Here is an 18,454-nt window from a genome sequence, read left to right on the forward strand (position 1 = left end):
AAAACATTTCCAATACATTTGTTTATTTGGTTGCGTAACTAAACATTTACTGAATGAGTACCAATCTTGCACGTTCATTCGTTAGTGCACGTGGAGAAAAAAATAATGGCAACGTGAAATATGCATCAAATAAGTAGCATTCGTACTGCACGTTCCCATGTACGAAACAAATACTGGTGAATTAATTGATTTGATATCGTGCTGGGATAATACTGACTGGCCATGAATCAGGTCAGTCAATGACATCGAGAGGAACGGTGCACTCAACTTGATCAAGTTCTCAAGGAGTTTTATCGACAAGACCCGTGTAGGTAACGATTTGACACCGATTGGTAACAATCAAATTTCAATCATTTCCTCAATAAGGCCGTTTTTGAATCGTGTGGACAATTACTGAAACATTTAGGTAACAAATCATTACCAACCCACTAACCCAGGAATCACCATAATCCCATAATGTGTACACTATGTGACCATTTTGTTACTTCAAGCATGCCTTTCACATCGTAATTTTGTATTTTCCTAATTTCACCGTGTAACACGTGTTTCAAAATGATTCTTGGCCAAAACTGTACATCTTCAAAACTCTTGAATTTTGGCGTGATTTAAGAAATTAGAATCTTATCAAGCATTAATATTTGATGTAACAAAAGCTGTTTCTTATCCCCAAAATTGGCTACATTGTGTACGAATGTTCGTAGAGAGAGAAGAACAATAATTGGATATTGATAATGAAAATTGGTCTGGATACTTGGGAGAGGGTGACATGCCGTAGGTGATGAACAGCTCCACCCACCCACCCACCTGGCCAGGCAACGTTGGCCAAAACGAGGCCGAGAAATGATGAATTATTGAACACTTCTCCTCAGGCGAAGGAATTAAGTGGTTGGAAACAAATTGCATGTATGCCAGTCACGTTAAGGTGCGGGTGCAGAAGCGATGTCGTCTCAACCTCCGCGGGGTCGCGATGACCTTATCGTGATACGGGTGTCCGGGTGACATCCACTTCGCACGGCCCCAACCCGGGTATCCGTCAAGTGGAATAGTCATCCGGGTAGGAGAAAGTCTTATAAGAATGACTGAATTCCTTGGGTGAACGATCAGTCGTGTAATTCTCACCGGACTGGAAATGTGGGTGTCTCTACTTGCCTCAATTTTGCATTTTGCATAACCACAGCTTGGTGAATTTTTGATAAGTGGGTATCATCAGGCAGGATGGAGAGGAGGAGGTCGTTACGGGCGGCGACGAAGGGTCACCCCCTCTTCACGCAGAGATATGTCCCACCCATCCACACGCTCAACTCGTCAGGTGAGTTATCACTAATATTCACGTGCATATGTAATATGTAATTTGGTAAATTCGGTAAACCTGAAATTAAATGTGTCTTGCGAAAGAGTACTAGGTTACAAATGCATTGCAAGCTTATAGAGGTCAATTTTGTAAAAATAATTTGCTACTTGCGACATTTGCGACATTGCGAAATTACAAAGAGCCAACTTAATTTACTAAGCGGTTAAAATCGACGTGGTGTTAATATTAGTTTTTAAATTGTAGTGCTCCGTGCTCCTAATATTTTTGTCAGTTTTAAAGTGTTAAAAAGTTTTCTGTAATTAATTTGTACTTTTCTTTAGGACTATTCACGTCAAGGTTTGTAAATTTTATTAAGTTCGAAGTTAAAAAAAATACGGGAAAATGTGTAAAAAAAAATTGGGTTCACAAATTAACGAAGATGATTTTATGCATAAATGTTTGTGAAATACCTACCTACACAATTTACAAAGATTCTTATGTACTCATGTTTAATAAATTTTGTAACTTTGACCTTGCAAGCGTTTACAAGGACATATGGGGAAAATCTGTGTATTTTGCTAAAGTTTGTAAGATAGATAATTTGCAAGTATCCGTACTCCTCTACAGATAATGGACTAGATTTAAAGTTAAAGTTAAAATCAATATCAAAATCATACGATTTAGTTTTGTTAATTTTGATCATTTGGCAATTTTCGGCTAAAATTGCCCTACAATTAACAATGCAAACTTCGTTATACCAGTTTACCATGATTATCTATAATTATTTTTTGAATTTTTATAATTTATTAATTTTCATAACGGCATTCCGGTATCACAGTTAGTTAGTATTTCTGAATCAATCGCTACGTAAATTTGCGAATAATTGACTAATCAATAAATGCAATCAAAGGTAAACAATTTTAATTTGGCCAGTAAATTGTTCTCCACCTGTTTGGTGCATGTCGTGATAAAACAATTTAAAAATTTTCAAAAATATTGAAACTTGAAAACGTGAGTTTGATGCTGGACGTGACAGGTTAAACAATCATCTTTGACCACAAAGGTGTAATTTTTTTTACATAATTGAATTTTTGGCGAGCTTGATTTTTGTATTTTTCGCAGTTTAGAACCACTTGGGAGTCATTGTTCACCCATCGGGTACTACAACGTATCCAAAGGACATCGAAATCTGAGAGGGACAAGTAAATACATGCGTGAAGCTTTCCTCCAGTCCTAATGTCCTGTATTTTGTAGCAAAATTTTGTAAAAAAATGTTTACAAAACGTACTTCTTAGAGCTCATCCTGTATTACGAAAGGGCAAAAAGCCATGTCATCCCTTGTGCACCGCCCTATTTGCCAACAACTTTGCAAATATTTGCACCTCCTATTGCAAATTTCTTGTCCTTGGTACACATAATTTATTGCCAGTTTTGCAATATCACTGTGTACACTGGTTTGGGTATATATGTAGAATGCAGTCTTGCAATTTGTCCAAATATCGGCTAAGTTAGGAATGCAAAGAACATGCAAGGTTAGCCTGGGAGTGACGCATGTTGGGAGGAAGATGATAATTGACTGGCATTGGGCAAGAAGAAGGCAGGCCTGAAGGAGTGATGCTACCCTTGACTGAAAAGGTCGGATGGATCCATAGCCATCCGAAAAAGAGACATATCACTCGCAAACACGCAATCGTTCACGAATCGATTGTTTCCTGAACAAATCCAAAAATCCTTAAGTTCAGGACCGTTCGTAAATTATGGTTGGGAAAAATCCCAATTTTAATAGTTATCCCTTATTTAAACATATAAATATGTAGGTATATGTACTAAAAAATTGTCGTCGCCTAAGACATTTACTACCGAACGGTTACAATAATTTTAAAATTTATCCCCTTCCAGTAAGAAATTAATTGTAGTGGCAAATGTGAGTTTTATGCCAATTTTTAGTATGCTTAGGTGGCAAATCATTTCAGTACTAATGCATTTTGCTTGTCTACACTTATCGGGAATAATGTTGCAAATACATTACCAACAGCGTAATTTATGGACGAACCTTTACTTATACATTTTTAGATGAGATGAATAATTTGCAAATTGGGAATATTTTTATTTCAGGCGAAAGTACGGGAGGGAGCAGTGAGGGGTCGATGGATTTGTGTTCGACAAGTTTGGCTGCGGCGACGACTGTGGCGACGGTTGTGACGCCCCCACCGGTTACCACACCATTTGGCTATATATTGCACGCCATGGAGCACGACGCCAAGTGGAGGTGCGTGGAAGGGTTTTAATTTATGGGGCAGTTTGATAATTAATGTGTATTAGGATTATTAATTGCATGTGATAGTTGTGATAGATTTGGGGGTGGGGTAAGTAAAAACGGTCACTAATAGTTCTTTATTTGTGGGTGTAGGCAAGAGCGTGGCGTCGGGAGGGCGGTGGGAATGTACAGAATTCATGGAGAAATTGGGACTGGGAACTTTGCGAGGGTGCGGCTGGGTGTGCACCAACTCCTCAAAGGTGAGTAGTTTGAGGGGAGCTTTATGAAAATTTTTGACAAATTATACCAAGTTGTGGTGCATTTCAAAAGTGTTTTGTTAAGCGAAAGTCGAGCCGATTTTTTGCGAATCTGAGAAAATATTGTTTGCTAATTTTACCCTAACCTTACTCTTATTAGATAATAATATTTGGACAACGTTTTAGAAATATCAGTGCAACAAATTACAGGCGAATTGTATTACTAGAATTTCAAAAATTTTAAGGGAGAATCAAATAACGCAATTTAGTCGAAGAAAAACAAGTCCTATTTCGCCATTAACATGGGTTTGCGTAATATTATCTTTTGTAACGAATGATTTGTTACTAAATTTGATACATGAACGGATACCGTGTTTTTAAGGCCAGGATGTTTTTTTTAATCGGCATGGCTTTTCTGGACTTCCCACATTATCACGCACAGTATTCAGTTATTTCTGAAAACAAACTTTTTTTAAAATTTCAATGTTTTTTTAACAGAACTGAAATAGCGAAAACTACAAAAACCTTCTAGCTTGGTGTGTTATACGTATCCTGCAGTGAGCCATAAAAACATATTCGTCATGAGATTCACACTTTTTTAGGACAAAACTTTTGTAATAAATTGTTATAATTTCGTTATTTTTAGCAAGTCATTGTGTGCAACACAAAATAACATTTCTTAAATACGGTATTCTAGGAATTTTATGTATTCTAATGTCGTTTCACAACATAGGATACAGCATTTGAGGGTAACATGCACACCTACTTTTACGTCGACCTTGTCCCTCATCTCTCGAAATAAACCATGATTGCGCTAAAAAGGGAATTTCTCATGCTCACTTTGGGTCAAGGATCGCTTTACGTCGTAGGAAATTCCGTATCCGTGACCTGTAGGAAATCAGTGAGGCTTATTCCATATCTGAATGGCGTCATAAATTTGCAAATCTGATATGTCCCCGTGAAACTGTTCGTTTCCAAATATTCAAGCTCACCCCGAATGTTTGTCAGGCGTACAAATTTTGCAAAGCATTTTAGAAACTGCCCGTGATTCACACTTTACAGAGGAAAACGTAATTTCCTTTGTATGTAATCTTTAGAAACTCAATGCAACATTTCCTCTGCTTATACTCGGTACAGAATATGTGGGTACAAACTTGGGTAAAATTCCAGTGGAGTTCCGCTCCATGTATATTTTACGGTGACCTGTAAATAGGACGAGTGGCGCTTCTCGATATTTTTGGCCACATAAATTTGCAAACTTTATTGGTCGCAATGCTATAGTTTGTTGCCAAAATAATGTTTCCCCAAATCTTAAATTACGTAGGAGTGCCGTAGAATAAGTAAGGCTTCGATTCTTTAATCTGTACCGACATAAATTAAGAATAATTTTGCAGTGCAATTATTTTCAACACTTAGTAAGTTGCATAAGAGAGCATAGAAGAGAAGGTGGTCGATTTTCGGAGAACTATCCGAGGTGACCTTTATGTGCAAATTAATATCAATTTGCAATAATAATTATGATATTAAGATTTGTGATTTAGCTCCCTGAAATCGATCCATATGTCTTATGCAAGGTCCCTGAAGATGTGACATAACACGATTTAGAAAGAGGGTGGTTTGTTAAATTTTGCAGTAAAAATTTTGCATGCAAATTGTTCATGTTTGTCTGCCCTTTATGGTCTGGTTGGTGAGACTCATTTATTTACGATGGCTGGCTGGCTACTGGTTGTGTGAATTTTAGTCGATTTTAGTCGAAACGGGTGGAAATTGAGGAATTTATTGTTTACGTGTCGGCTACCCATTTAAATAATACGTCGAGTTGGGCGTCACAGGCGGCGCAACGTATTTGGGCATTTGGGGGATTAGCATCGCTGAATGGAAGTGGGAGAAGGACCTTTGAATGTTGAATGACACGGAAAAAAAGTGGGGACGTGTGCTTTCACCGTTCCGCGGCCACATTCAGATTCCAGAGGTATTGAACTGCACGGAGAAGGAGGAGGGGCCGTGCATAAAGCGTGTGGTAAATTTGAGCCTGCCCTTCTGTGCTAATTATGGCACAGTTGAATCTGGGGGTGGACTGGAGGTCAAAATTCCATCACATGCTTTATGCAGGGTCCACAAGGCGGAGAAAGTCATAATATCGTGCACGTTTTGGCATGCACTTTCCTGGAATATTTAGTCATGCAGCGGGATGGTAATTGGTGTGGAGGACTGAAATGTGGATAATTTCTCTTTTTTTGCCCGATTCTGCAGTGATTTTCATGGTGGAGAAAGTGCCCACGCAAAAAGGACAGCCACACTTATAGATTTTATAAACATGTAGCTGCTTTCTCCTCGAGAGAAACATGCAACGGGCGGATTTATGCTCTGACGCCATTTCCTGTAGAGGCAGTACAGTAAAGTTGCCATGATTTTTGCCCTGTATTCGTATGCATGCTGGAAATTCGCGTCGTTGTTACCGTCCCAAGTCTGGTATTTTGTCCACGACTGGTTTTAATTCACAAATCTCTGATTTACAACAAATCCGAATTTCTTAGCAGATATGTAACCATTACCGTTTCGCTTACGAGACAACACGGGTATTTCACAAATAACGGAATAGATTTCTGCCAAAATATGGGCCGGACACACCAAACATAGAATCGATTTGAGTAGGGACCATGGTCAAGATATTTTTCAGGTGGATCACATTCTTCAGCTAAGGCCCCTCACATAAATGACAACGTTGAAGGAAAATGCCACGATTTCCTTTCTGCACGACGAAGAAGCGAATGGTTTTATTTAAGGCGACTCTTTAATTTTGGTGGAATTTCGGTGCAGAAATGTTCTTTTGTTTTCGATGACTTTTTACGGACAGGTTTATGTTCGTGTGGACGTGTTTTCTTTGTGAGAGAGGTAAATATAATTACAGGTGAGGGTAGAGAAAGGGAGGAAATTAGCCCACGTCATTCAGCCATTGTTTTCCTCTGGTGCGTGTTGATGCTGATTTTGACGTATGAGTCAGGACATGATTGGTTTAATTTCGCCGTGAAATTTTCACGGTGAGGTCGATCCTGGAGAAAATTGATAAGAGGGGCGGATAAGGAAATAGTTTGGAGAGGGGAAGTAATCAAGAATCAGGGAGGAAATGGCTACGCAAGTCTTGGGAACTTGGTTTTTTGGGAGGATTTATGCCCTGTTTTGGGGCTCAATTTGACTAGAATTTGACTATATAACTACGTCTGTAGTTGGGGACCATGCATAAATCTATGCCCTGTTTTGAGGCTCAATTTGACTAGAATTTGACTACGTATGTAGTTGGGGACCATGCAGAAAGCACGGGGTCGAGGGGGTTAAGGGCTTCCCGTGTAAATCATATCATGGGTTGTTCTGGAGGTCAAAATTCCACAGAAATTAAGCACATGCTTCACTCTCATGAGGTCGAAATGTGTGGGTGGGTGATGATTGTGGGGTTGGGATTTGTTTGTCAAACTTTGTAACTATTATTATGCGCAGAGATATGTAGATTCTGAGAAATAAGTCGGGATAACTTAAGCCGAAACGTCATAGTTGATAGGAACGTAAGTAACTGTGTCACAAGTTTGCCAAGAGTCAACAGGGAAAGTGAGACTTGGTTGAAAAGCAATTGGAAATAAATGGTCGAAAGTTTTATAATGTAGCTAAAAATGTCTACAAGGACGAAATTAAAATTTTAGTGGATTTTAATTTGATGCTTTATTTCTAGAACGCGTCGCGGTGAAGATCGTGGATAAGGCGAGGGTGGAGCCAAAACTGGAAAAAATGTGGAACCGTGAAGTCGCCACATTGGATTCGTTACATCATCCCAACATTATGCGACTCTATGAGGTCAGTGGGGGGGGGGCAAATTTTACGCAGTATTTTAGCAATAACTACGTTTTGCACAACAATAAAAACGTCGTACTCCGTAGTATGCAATTTTTTCACAAATTAGAAATCTGCAAGTAACAAAAGGATTTGAGATTTTGTTAAAATGTTTGCAAAATTAAGTCCTTATAATGTTTCCTAACATGGGATCATGAGAATTTAATTTATGATTTTTTTCCCATAATTTTCAGGTGCTAGAGACGCCATGGAAGTTGTACCTGATATCCGAGTGGGCCCCGGCTGGAGACCTTTACGCTAAAGTGACGCTGCGAGGTCGCCTCACAGAACGGGAGACGAGACCAATCTTCACCCAAATTTTATCCGCTCTGACATTTATGGTACTTCAGAATCTTTCCGACATGAAAATGAAAATTTTAATATAAAATTTTGACTCGTAAATTTTTATAGCACGGTAATGGTGTCGTGCATCGAGATTTAAAGGCTGAAAATATATTTTTTTCAACCTCGACACATTGCAAGGTAATAAATAAGTAGGTCGTAAATAAATTAAATTAGACTTACATTAACAAATTTACACTCTTGTTAGGTTGGTGACTTTGGTTTCGCTACGATGTGTCACAAGGGCCAACTATTGTCCACGTTTTGTGGCTCGGTAAGAATTCAAAATGCTTACAATTTGCATGTAACAAATTCACGTGGGTATTTGTAGCCCATTAAAAAATTGTGAAAATTTGTAGAAATTGAAGAGATTAAGTTTATCCTGATTTTCTTTCGTAATCTCTTTCGTAATTTCGTAAACTTCTTCCACAAGTTTACAGATTTGAAATACTTATAACTATGTGAATTTACATACACGGTTTATAAATTATGTAATAATTACAAAACATTTTATGTCTTTTACAACCAGCCACCGTACGGTATGAGTAACATTTTTATGCAAATTATTTGACCCCTTCGTTGACCTGACGTGACCTTTTTTTATCATTCAGCGGCCCCCGAACTCTTCCGAGACGATCATTACGAAGGAGCTCCTGTCGACATATGGGCGCTTGGGGTGCTCCTCTACTTCATGTTGGAGGGCTGCCTGCCCTTCGTGGCGAATTCTATCCCTTCCTTAAAAGCTGCCATTCTCACGGGTAGGTGACAACCTCGGTCGTTACATTGACCTTGGGGTCACCATACTTTAAACATTTTTTGAATGACCTTTCCCCAGGTGTGTATGAGCTCTCTCCTGGAACTTCGGACGATGGGACGTCCCTCCTCGCAGGAATCCTGCAGCAACGTCCCCGTTCACGTTTTACCCTCTCCACCATCCTGCGACATGGTTGGTTGCGCCACATCCGTCGCCAAGACACAACTGCCCTGCTCCTCCCCGCCATAACGAATCGCGCCTTGTCGACACAGCTCCCGACGCACTCACAGGTCTCGAATCGTCTCCTATCTGCGCCAGAAATGAGTGCACTCAATGCATTGACAAGTCTTGGCGTTGCGCCAACATCGCTGGATCAGTATCGAGCTCAAGGCGTGCGATCTGCAGTCGGCGGTAAATTATTTAGTTTATATTGAGATTATTAATTAATTAATTAATTGAGTTTTAAAAAACAAATCGGACTCTCAGGTGTGTACCGCATCCTTCTCCACAAGTATCAGCAGGGACTTCCCATTAGTGAAACGCTTTTCCAGCAAGTGGCCACATCGCCAACGGGTAAAAAGGGAGGAAAGAAGTTACATGACGCTGATGAGTTTGACGTTGATGGCAGTAGCGAAAAGCCTCCGCAAGGTTTGCATGTCCCAACGACATCGCGACTTCTGCGGAAACAAGTCGCCTACGACGACGTGCAGCATTCCACGACGTGTGTGATTCTATGAGAAGGAAAAATAGATATTTACAAAGACTGGGCGTTATTAGTGAGTATTACATGACGACATTTGGCGACTGCATGTCGACAGATTCAGGTTGACATTTTTGATACGTTTGTAACGTAAGGTGAGACTTGAGATCAGGTAGAAAATAGATATTTATTTATTTATTTATTTATGTATGACTGATGAGATGGATTGGAAATTAATGACAAAAAACGAAATTGAAGTTAATAAAATTTCGTGTTTTAATTGTCAACCTACACTTTATTGCTTCAAATCTTACATTTAATATAGTTGAAGGATTTTAAGCATATTATTCAACTTGGCAGCATTGTACTTAATAATTAAACTTATTTTTACTGGTTACTGGCTGATGAGTAGGATATTACTTATTAAATTGGTGGCACTTTTTAAATTTAATTATTTCTCTATAATTCATTATTATACATATTGGCATGTAAGAATACTGTTGTTAATTTGGTTAGAATTTTAGCATAGTCTACACTTACAGTATAATTTCGTTAATTAGTTAAGACTGTTTCGTCCAGCACTTGTGGTTTTTAGATTAGCTCCGTTTTTCATTATCAGTAAATTTTTTATATAATTAAAGTGGTAATTTTTAAGGGGCTCGCGTATCCCCCAAATAATAATTAGAAAGGAGTCATTATTACAAGTGTCATTTAAAAGTTTTATAGTATGTTTTTTTTGGTAAATCTGTGCTAATTAGATACGCACAGTTATTCAAAAGATAAGCACCCAAGTTGAAGATATTATTTTTTAAGGTAGAGAATCTGAATTAGTAAATTACTGTTAACTTTAACTTTTAGGCCATTCTACCCTTAAGAAGAACACATGGTGAGAATATCATAAATTGCTCGAAAAAGAAAACGTAAGGCACAAGATCGATGATTGAGGGATGATCCATGACACTTTTTTTTGTGGGAGAAGAAGCTCTGCAAAATTTATGGGGGTGGGGTCTCCATCATAATTTTTAGTAGTGGTACCAGGGCTGTTTTCGCACCCATCGCATCCTGACGCCCGCATCGGTTCGCATCTTGATGGAGGCAGCTTCCGCTGGAGACAAAAAAAAGTTTAGATTTGAAACCGTACATTTAGAGCAAATGGAGAGATAGCGAGATACATAATTCAAAGTTTCAAAATTCCTGACTTTCGACTTACCCGCTCTGACGGTTTCTTTGACCGACTGCATCAAATTTTGTGCATTTCCTACCAGCATCTCCGTAGCTTCGCGATCCTCCTCCGTACCTACGACATCCATGAACAATTTTAGAATTTAACAATTAGTATTTTTACTTAATCCCTTATTAGTTTCATTATTAAATTAATTTCTATTAAATATTTACACGCATTAATTAATTAAGAAGACGGATATGGCAAGACAAGGTAAGAAGATGTCATGCATGATGCAATACCATAAACTCACTTCGCCCGATGAGTCTCCCTGAGCAGCGTGCGTGCAAAAGAAGTATTTTACAGAGGAGAAATTTTCATTCACAAACCGACCACACCCACAAACCACGAATGAGGCAAGTCACGCGGATGTTTGTAACTCAACAAAATCCTTACATTTTGAGACGTTTGCAAAAATTACGAATCAGGATGTAAATTCTGAAAATCTTAAATTAATCTTTAATTAATTGTAAATCTTTAATTAATTGTACGTTTACGGATTTTACACAGCTACAAACATGCGCGTGAATTGCGTCAGACTTCATTTATTTAGTTGCAAGTAATGATTAGGTCATGCATAATAAATGATGTAATCGTAACGTGGATCCATTGCCAGACAGAGGGAAGGAATTAGAGAAAAATAGAGAAATAATTAAGTTTTTGTTTCCGGATTAGTGAATTTTTGTGTGTTTTGATTTCTACAACTTGAAAAGGGAAGTAGTTTTTCGTTACCCCCGATAATCTCAGCGTCTATTCGCCTCGGGATTGTGTCTGTCGGCACAAAATATATATAATTGGGTCACATTGGGTTGAATAATCAATTAATTATAGCAATAAATTTCAAGTATCGCTAAATTTAAAAGTATTGAGGGAAATAATGTAATGTCAATTTTTTGGAGCAAGGGGACAAACTCAAAATTCAGAGAGAGATTTTTTAACTGTGTAAATTTTGCAAAGTTTACAAATAATCACGTGAAAACACGATTTGCTGATGGAAGAGAAAACAATCTTCGTAAGTTGGCAAAATTTACGCAGTTTACAAAGTTGTCGGGAATGTATACGGTGAATATAAATTGTATAATTGATACCTTGTGCCCCTAACATGGTGGCCTTTACGGTGGACAGGATTTTAAGTTGCGTTCCGATGGTGGGGATCCGCTCGCAAACTTGCAACAGACTCTGACGATGAGAAGATAATGATTGATTTATCACTAGCTCTTAAATTTTGATGTTTTTTTTGTATTACCGTTCGCATCCTTTTGTCCGTACAATCGCGCGATAACTCCTTCGCCAAGCGGGTGACTTCCTCCGACGCCTCGGCAATTTCCTTGGCGCAAGCGATCAAATCTTTTTTCGTCCCACCTTCGCCACGCACCTAAAATAATTGAAATTGAATTGAACGTTATCTTCGAATTCAGCATTGAGTACTGCACTTCGATGTTTGCAACTTGTGTAAGAAATTATGATACAAACTACTACACAATAAAGACACGTTCCTGATCTGTTTAAATTAAAAATGGATTTGAAACTTTGATTTTCTTTCTGAATCTTTGCGAACTGAGAAAACATTTGGAAATTTTGGGGGGATTTATTGGGTTACAAACATATAGTGCGTAGTATATAGTCAATTGAATTGTACCAATTGCGATAATCGTGCCATCAAGAGTGCCATCCGTTTGGCGGAGGCGACGATTTCATTATCCTTGGAGGACCATTGTCCCACGACATGGTGGAGGCTATGCGCCGCCATCATGATTGGCTGGTTCGGAGTGGGTGTAGTATTGAACATGAGAGCCATGTCGTCTTCGTCGTCCGTTTCTGGGGGTGGGGGACGTGGTGGTGGTGGACCGCTGGTGGTGGCATAGTTTGACATCATTCCGGCGGGAGGAGGGGGTCGTGATGGTGGTGAGACGTAGAGGGAGGACATGTCTGGAAGTGGGGGTGGTGGAGGGAGTGGCAATTCGTGGACAGTGACGGCTTTTCTGACGAGACCAACCGATGAAAGAAGGTCGTTGTTTGTGTCCCGCCATCGCGACGCAGCGGATGGGTCGGACATTGAAATGGCGACGGATTTCGCGGATTGAACCATGGGTGGGAGGGCTGAAAAGGAAATGGATATCAAAACTCGGCCAACTTTACCAAACTATAAAATTAAAAATTGAGTTTCGTACTCGACTGCAGTTGGTCTGCGGCGTGGGAAACGTTGCGAATGAAGTTGGCATCCTCCGAGTTATCAGCTTCTTGCCGTGCTACCATGAGGACGCGATTCGCCAAGCGGGCAATAGAGCTCGTGTTGTCCACCATTTTTGGTGGCTGTTTTGATCGGATGGCGTCTTCGCAGAGCACAGTGTGCTTCTTGATGGCCTCCTCTGAATTCAGAATGAAACAAAATGTAAGGTAATGGAGTTATCAAAATGGTTTATAACATGTAGCCTAAACAGTTTTAGGTTTTGCAAAAAAACACAACTCCAAACTACCTATGTTTAAGAACAGTTGTTTCTGCAAAATTCAAGTTTTTTAAATTCCAAATTTGAAACCCAACTCACCCGATTGTTGAATGAAGTGACCAGAGTCAATCGCCTCATCGCACAAATCCCTCACTTTCGCAATACTGTCGGCATACTGCGTCTTCAAGTTTTCAAAATGCTCGTTGGCAGCGCCATTATCCGGATACGCCATCCTAATCCTGCCCGCGTTGATCAGCTGAGGGGTGAGTGACTCGACCTGGGAGGCGCCGAAGAGAAGTGCCTCTGCCAATTTTTTATTATCCCCCGCTCCACCGGCTGCCACCATGCGCGCAGTTTTGGATGCTCGGCCGGAATAGTTTTGCAACGCGGTGGCCCTTTCGACAAAGTTTTGGTCGCGCCCGGGACTTCCTTCGGGTGCGAGGACGGCCTCCGTGAATTGGCGAAGGGGTGTAACCGTGTCGACCTGTAACAGTATTGACAAAATTTTGTCACGGACAAACTTCCGTTACCAACAGACATTCTCTCTTATAATATAGATTACTGCTCTACTTACAAAATCTTCCACGACCCTGTTGATAACCGCGGTTTGGATCTTGTTCTTCAACTCCGCCAGTTTGGCGACGAGTTGGCCCGCGATTGCCTGCCCAGCCGGGGAGTTACCTTCACCACGACGGCAAAGTTCGCCTAGTTGGTGGAGGAGCGAGTCCACCTGGTCGCTGAGGTTGAGTAGTTCGGCCTATTGCAAGTTTAACAAAATTAAAACAGTTCGGTAAAAATTGACGAATTTTTTTTATTCTTTGAAGTTTTTGTATATTTCTACAACTCTGTCATTACCTTCTGCACACCAGGTAATCCATCCGCCACTCGCCTTGCCTCATCCACAATTAGTGAGATTGCCCTCTGACCCAGACCCCTGTCATCCACGGCTGGATTTCCCAACCACTTGCGGGCTTGCTCCAATCTTCCGGTGACCGTATGGGCAGGTTGAAGGATGCCGGAACGTTCAGCGTTGGTAACGGCACGAAGGACAAGACCGTTCAGCTCGGCCAATTTTTGTTCGATCCCCTTGGCTAAGGATTCGGCTTGCGGAGAATCTCCCTGTCCCGCGGATCGGAGTTCGCACAGCCCGTCCGTCATGGAATAGATGTCACCGGTCATTTTGCGGATGGGGTCGCGATCTTGAGGTAAACAGCGGTCAGAGACTTTCATCGCTGCGTCCAGAATCCCACGGACGGATTTTTCCCCAACCCCGCCACGTAGGGCGCGAGGGTCCTGAGACCAGAAGTTAATAATTAGTTATATGTAATCAGTTAAATTTACAAGCTAAATACAAGAGTTCAGTTAACAATTGTTTAAATATTAAAAAATTCCACAGAGTTCGAAAAAAGTTTGAAACTTTTGCCAAAAATGGTGAGTAAAGATCGCGATTGAATCAATATTTTTCTCTGTCCTACCCGTAGCCAATCATATGCAGCCGTCATCTTTGAGTCGATAACTTGCAACTGCCTCTTCATCCCGGTGAGATTATCGGCATCCCATTCGTCCTCGTCATACGTCGTGAGTTGGAGGACGCGGATGATCTCGTTCAACTCGTCCGTCATCCGTTGCGCCAAATAGTCGCGGTTCATCCCCGCCTCTTCACCACCCTTCCCGCCTGCATAGAAAAAAGTATTAAATTACATAAAAAATAGTGTGTTTGTAGTACTTAATTAACCAACATTTATTTGTATTAGTTTTTACCCTGGGCATGTATTTGGATGTAAATTTTCATTGAACAGATGAGAATGGGGGTTAGTGTCTTGACCTCTTCAAGACAGCGGATCAAAATGTCCCGATGAACTTGGTGCGTCAATTCCTTTTGACGTCCATCCACCTCGCGGGACACTTTGGAGAGACACGGGGACAAATCTTTAACGAAGCGGACCAAGTCTTCGAGAGAATCGACGACCTCAGCGACAGCGAGATAATCAAGGACGCGTTTACACTCGGAGATGATTTTGCGAACTTCCGACTCATCAAAGCACAAGAGGAGGGAGGAGGTGCCTTGAAGAATTCTGCAATAAATACATGATGAATTTCGACTCAAACCAACCCCCTGAAGTCGGCCGGTAAAACATGCTTATCATTTAAAAATCTTTAATTATCGATATGGCCTTACCCGCGTGACCCTTCAATCAACTTTTTTCGCGCTGGCTGCGAAAATGGGTCAGCTTTAAGCATGCCTGACGCTTCTTCAAGGTGACGGGCGGCCTAAATTAGAAAACATAATTTTAAAAATGTTATGATTTTAAAATTTTCACAATCAGATATTGACCTGTTCGACCCGTTGCAGGGCGGCCGGCATATCCTGGCGCAAAATAGCATCATCGGATGATTGGATCGTTTCGCGCCCGACTTTGACGAGATTTTGAACAGCTCGGGACACTCCGAAGACGGGTTTTTCCAAATCCGGCATGGCGTTGCCATCTTCGGCTTCTTCGTGTAAGATAACGAGCCGGGAGACCTGGAAGGGTAAAAAAGTTGATGATTAGATTTCATGAGCTTATCATCACGAGGTTATCTTAATGGAGGCCCAGGAACGTGGGTGGGTGTGCATTAACTTTTTTAACGGAAGTTAAGTAAGGAAGTTAAAGAGGAGAGGATAGCAGTTTAAGTTTTTTTGTGAGATGCTTAAAATAGACTTAAAATAGACAACATGATATCATCCACTTCCCCTCTTACTTCCGAGTCGAAAACATGCAACAACACGGACACGGACATGAGGAAAAATGCTTAAGTAAACAGAGGAGAAGATGATGATAAGACGGGCGGAATGCATTTTTTAAATGTCTTCATGGGTGTGGTGAAAATCAAATATTTTTTAGAGGAGTGATTTAATGGAAAGAATATATACTGATATGTAATCACTAATCAGTCAAAATTTTGCATGGTTGCATTCTAATGTGAGAATGTGCAATAGTTAACATTTCTTGATTAGATGAAGATGTGTCAAGGCAAGTTGTTGTTTCATGAGTTCGCGTCTTGATAATTTTAATTAATCAATCATTCCACTTTTGCAGATGTGAGATGAATGATTAAGAAACATGAGTAAAATGTTATGAAATAATAATGACGAGTATGAATTTTAACTATGTAAATTACAATGCTAATTAAGATCAGTAGTGGTCGGATCACTACCTAACATTAATTTTAGAACTTGAGTGTGATTTGATTAAAATTTAAATTTCCACAAGCATTGTGACAAAGAAATGAATGATAGTTGATGAGAATGCAATCAAAATTTCGTCCTTTAATTATATTTGATAAATTATGTAAGATGATTGCGATTTTGTAACTTCTTGGTGATCATTCTGATTCCATCGCTGCGTCAAATAACATTGACGCTTAGATTTTTAGAGATGAGGACCGTTTTTCTAATCGTGCTCGCCATAGCCATTTGCGCCACAGCGTATCGTAAGTTTGTACTATTTACTACTTAAGTGCTTGATTGCTTATCTCGAAGATATTGAAAATCACTTTTGGTCGGTTCATATTTCTAGCTTGTGAAAATTGTGGAGTGTGTCAAGACCTTTATAAACCGGTGTGCGGAGGGGATGGCGTCACATATGGTAGTGTTGTGTTATCTACATGTGCATTTACACTCGATAAGGTTATCTCAAGGTATGAATATGATGTTCCCTTTACAGGAAACGCGTGTCAATTAGGGTGCGAAAAGTCGTGTCGACAACCAGGTATCATTTTTTGACAAGATTTCTGTTACAAAATTGATAACTTGAAATTTCATGCAGGATTGAAAATCGTGCATGATGGCGAATGTGGGAATCCGGTCAAGTACTCGCATTAAATTTACTTAACTGAGAGCACATACATTTATAAATGGAAAGAGTGAGAAATTAAATTACAAATTTACTGACCTGTTGGGCGACAGGCTCCAAAATACTTTCAATCGTTTTCGTATGAAACACCGGCATCTTGTTGATTTATTTAAGTTATCCCGTTTTAAATAATCTGGTTTAAAAGTAGTTTATAATTAATGGCGAATTCACGTTAACAGGAAATAAAGCTTATTTAATTATTCATCACATCAGTTAAAAAAAACTTTCTTCAACTTTCACTACGTGAAAATGTAAACACATCCAGAGGAGGCACGGCACGGTATTAATCGATGTCACGGTCACGTTACGTCTTTTATTTATTTTGCTAATTTCGTGGTCGACGACTTAATTAGTTTGTACTAATTAATTAATTAGCCGGTTTAGCAAGTAGCACCACACCTGGAATGGAAATCAAATTGTTTTAAACAAAACCCAATCTCGCTGACTCTTCTCTCAGTTAAACTAAAAGTGGTGATGACATAATCAAAACCAGTAGTTAAGTATAGATAGGTAACATTACATTACTCACCTTATTTAAACACATACAGTCACAAAATATAACAACTAAACAAACTGTCACTCAACCAGTCAAACTCACTCACTCCCAGATAGCAAAACCAAAAGTGAGACAAGTAAATAACAAGGCACAAACCACTAACGAAAACTTTTATGATTCTTCTTGTATCAAGAATCTTGTTACAACTGAAAACTTAATAACACAATTAAATTAGGATCGTAAAAAGAGCTGATGTTAACCCAAGTTTATGAATCCTTCTCCATATAATAGCTTTTTTGTCCCCCAATTAAAAACAGATCGATCTACGAAACCAACCAAAAACGAAAGGAACCAATCTCAGGCCATATAAGAAGAAAAGAATGTCACTAATCATCAATTTAACAATAGAAAATGGCAGTTATGTAATAGTGACTGGCAGAGATGAATCGTTAAGCTTTGCTGCACAAGGTTGCTTTTAATTTAATAACGAAAAGTATTTAAACGAGATATTTAATTAAGCCCGATTTTACTTACAACCCTGGCCATCATCACACCCTACCAAAAACTAACAACGATCCTTTCCTATTATTACGCGACTCCTCATCTTTTCCAATACTGCTTTTTGGCAAGGCTATTACACTATACTAAACCCGTAATGAAATGAAATGGCATCTCTGTGAGTAAAGAAAGTGAAGGTGGATGGATATTGGGAGAAGAAAAGCTCGATTTTTTGTGTCCATAAGTATAGACGACGATACATCAGTTTCCTTATATCCAAGAGAGCAGGAAGGAAGAACAGGAAGCGGAATTGGGGCAGAACTTGGGTATCATGTCCCATTTTGCATTACTAGATTTCAGGTTTATTACCAACCAACACTTCGAGAAAACCTCTATGTAATTAAAAGTACAA

General features: G+C 39.6%; 3 protein-coding genes across 8 annotated transcripts; 2 read left to right on the top strand and 1 right to left on the bottom strand.

The window, feature by feature from the left end:
- The first annotated feature begins 249 nt into the window (after nt 1-249).
- LOC110862553 (serine/threonine-protein kinase NIM1) lies at nt 250-9,774 on the top strand. 3 transcript variants are annotated; one of them, XM_035845673.1, is made up of 12 exons: nt 250-1,131; nt 1,211-1,309; nt 3,407-3,560; nt 3,702-3,808; nt 7,530-7,651; nt 7,882-8,028; nt 8,099-8,170; nt 8,238-8,303; nt 8,559-8,568; nt 8,641-8,787; nt 8,865-9,194; nt 9,270-9,774. In XM_035845673.1, exons 2-12 carry the CDS (start codon nt 1,216-1,218, stop codon nt 9,518-9,520), a joined length of 1,500 nt encoding a protein of 499 aa, XP_035701566.1. In that variant the 5' UTR covers nt 250-1,131; nt 1,211-1,215; the 3' UTR covers nt 9,521-9,774. The 3 variants fall into 3 exon arrangements, with proteins under 3 accessions (XP_035701566.1, XP_035701565.1, XP_035701564.1); XM_035845672.1 differs by having other exon boundaries at nt 250-1,309; XM_035845671.1 differs by lacking the exons at nt 250-1,131; nt 1,211-1,309 and adding an exon at nt 2,783-3,327.
- On the bottom strand, nt 9,751-18,257 carry LOC110862559 (vinculin). 4 transcript variants are annotated; one of them, XM_035845665.1, is made up of 17 exons: nt 17,578-18,257; nt 17,257-17,447; nt 17,088-17,181; nt 15,488-15,676; nt 15,332-15,423; nt 14,914-15,227; nt 14,628-14,827; nt 14,008-14,445; nt 13,727-13,909; nt 13,252-13,636; nt 12,877-13,074; nt 12,345-12,805; nt 11,952-12,080; nt 11,794-11,884; nt 11,438-11,476; nt 10,694-10,780; nt 9,751-10,588 (listed from the first exon to the last, which is right to left on the bottom strand). In XM_035845665.1, exons 3-17 carry the CDS (start codon nt 17,142-17,144, stop codon nt 10,506-10,508), a joined length of 2,946 nt encoding a protein of 981 aa, XP_035701558.1. In that variant the 5' UTR covers nt 17,145-17,181; nt 17,257-17,447; nt 17,578-18,257; the 3' UTR covers nt 9,751-10,505. The 4 variants fall into 4 exon arrangements, with proteins under 4 accessions (XP_035701558.1, XP_035701559.1, XP_035701560.1 ...); XM_035845666.1 differs by lacking the exons at nt 11,438-11,476; nt 17,257-17,447; nt 17,578-18,257 and adding an exon at nt 10,959-10,976 and having other exon boundaries at nt 17,088-17,144; XM_035845667.1 differs by lacking the exons at nt 11,438-11,476; nt 17,257-17,447; nt 17,578-18,257 and having other exon boundaries at nt 17,088-17,144.
- Nucleotides 16,476-17,255, top strand: LOC110862560 (turripeptide Lol9.1). The gene is made up of 4 exons (XM_022111772.2): nt 16,476-16,626; nt 16,713-16,781; nt 16,860-16,904; nt 16,962-17,255. The coding sequence occupies exons 1-4, from the start codon at nt 16,572-16,574 to the stop codon at nt 17,015-17,017; spliced, it is 225 nt and encodes a 74-aa protein (XP_021967464.1). The 5' UTR covers nt 16,476-16,571; the 3' UTR covers nt 17,018-17,255.
- Nucleotides 18,258-18,454: the final 197 nt, after the last annotated feature.

The sequence above is a fragment of the Folsomia candida genome, unplaced genomic scaffold (genome assembly GCF_002217175.1).
Source record: "Folsomia candida strain VU population unplaced genomic scaffold, ASM221717v1 Fcan01_Sc061, whole genome shotgun sequence".
NCBI classification, from domain to species: Eukaryota; Metazoa; Arthropoda; class Collembola; order Entomobryomorpha; family Isotomidae; genus Folsomia; species Folsomia candida.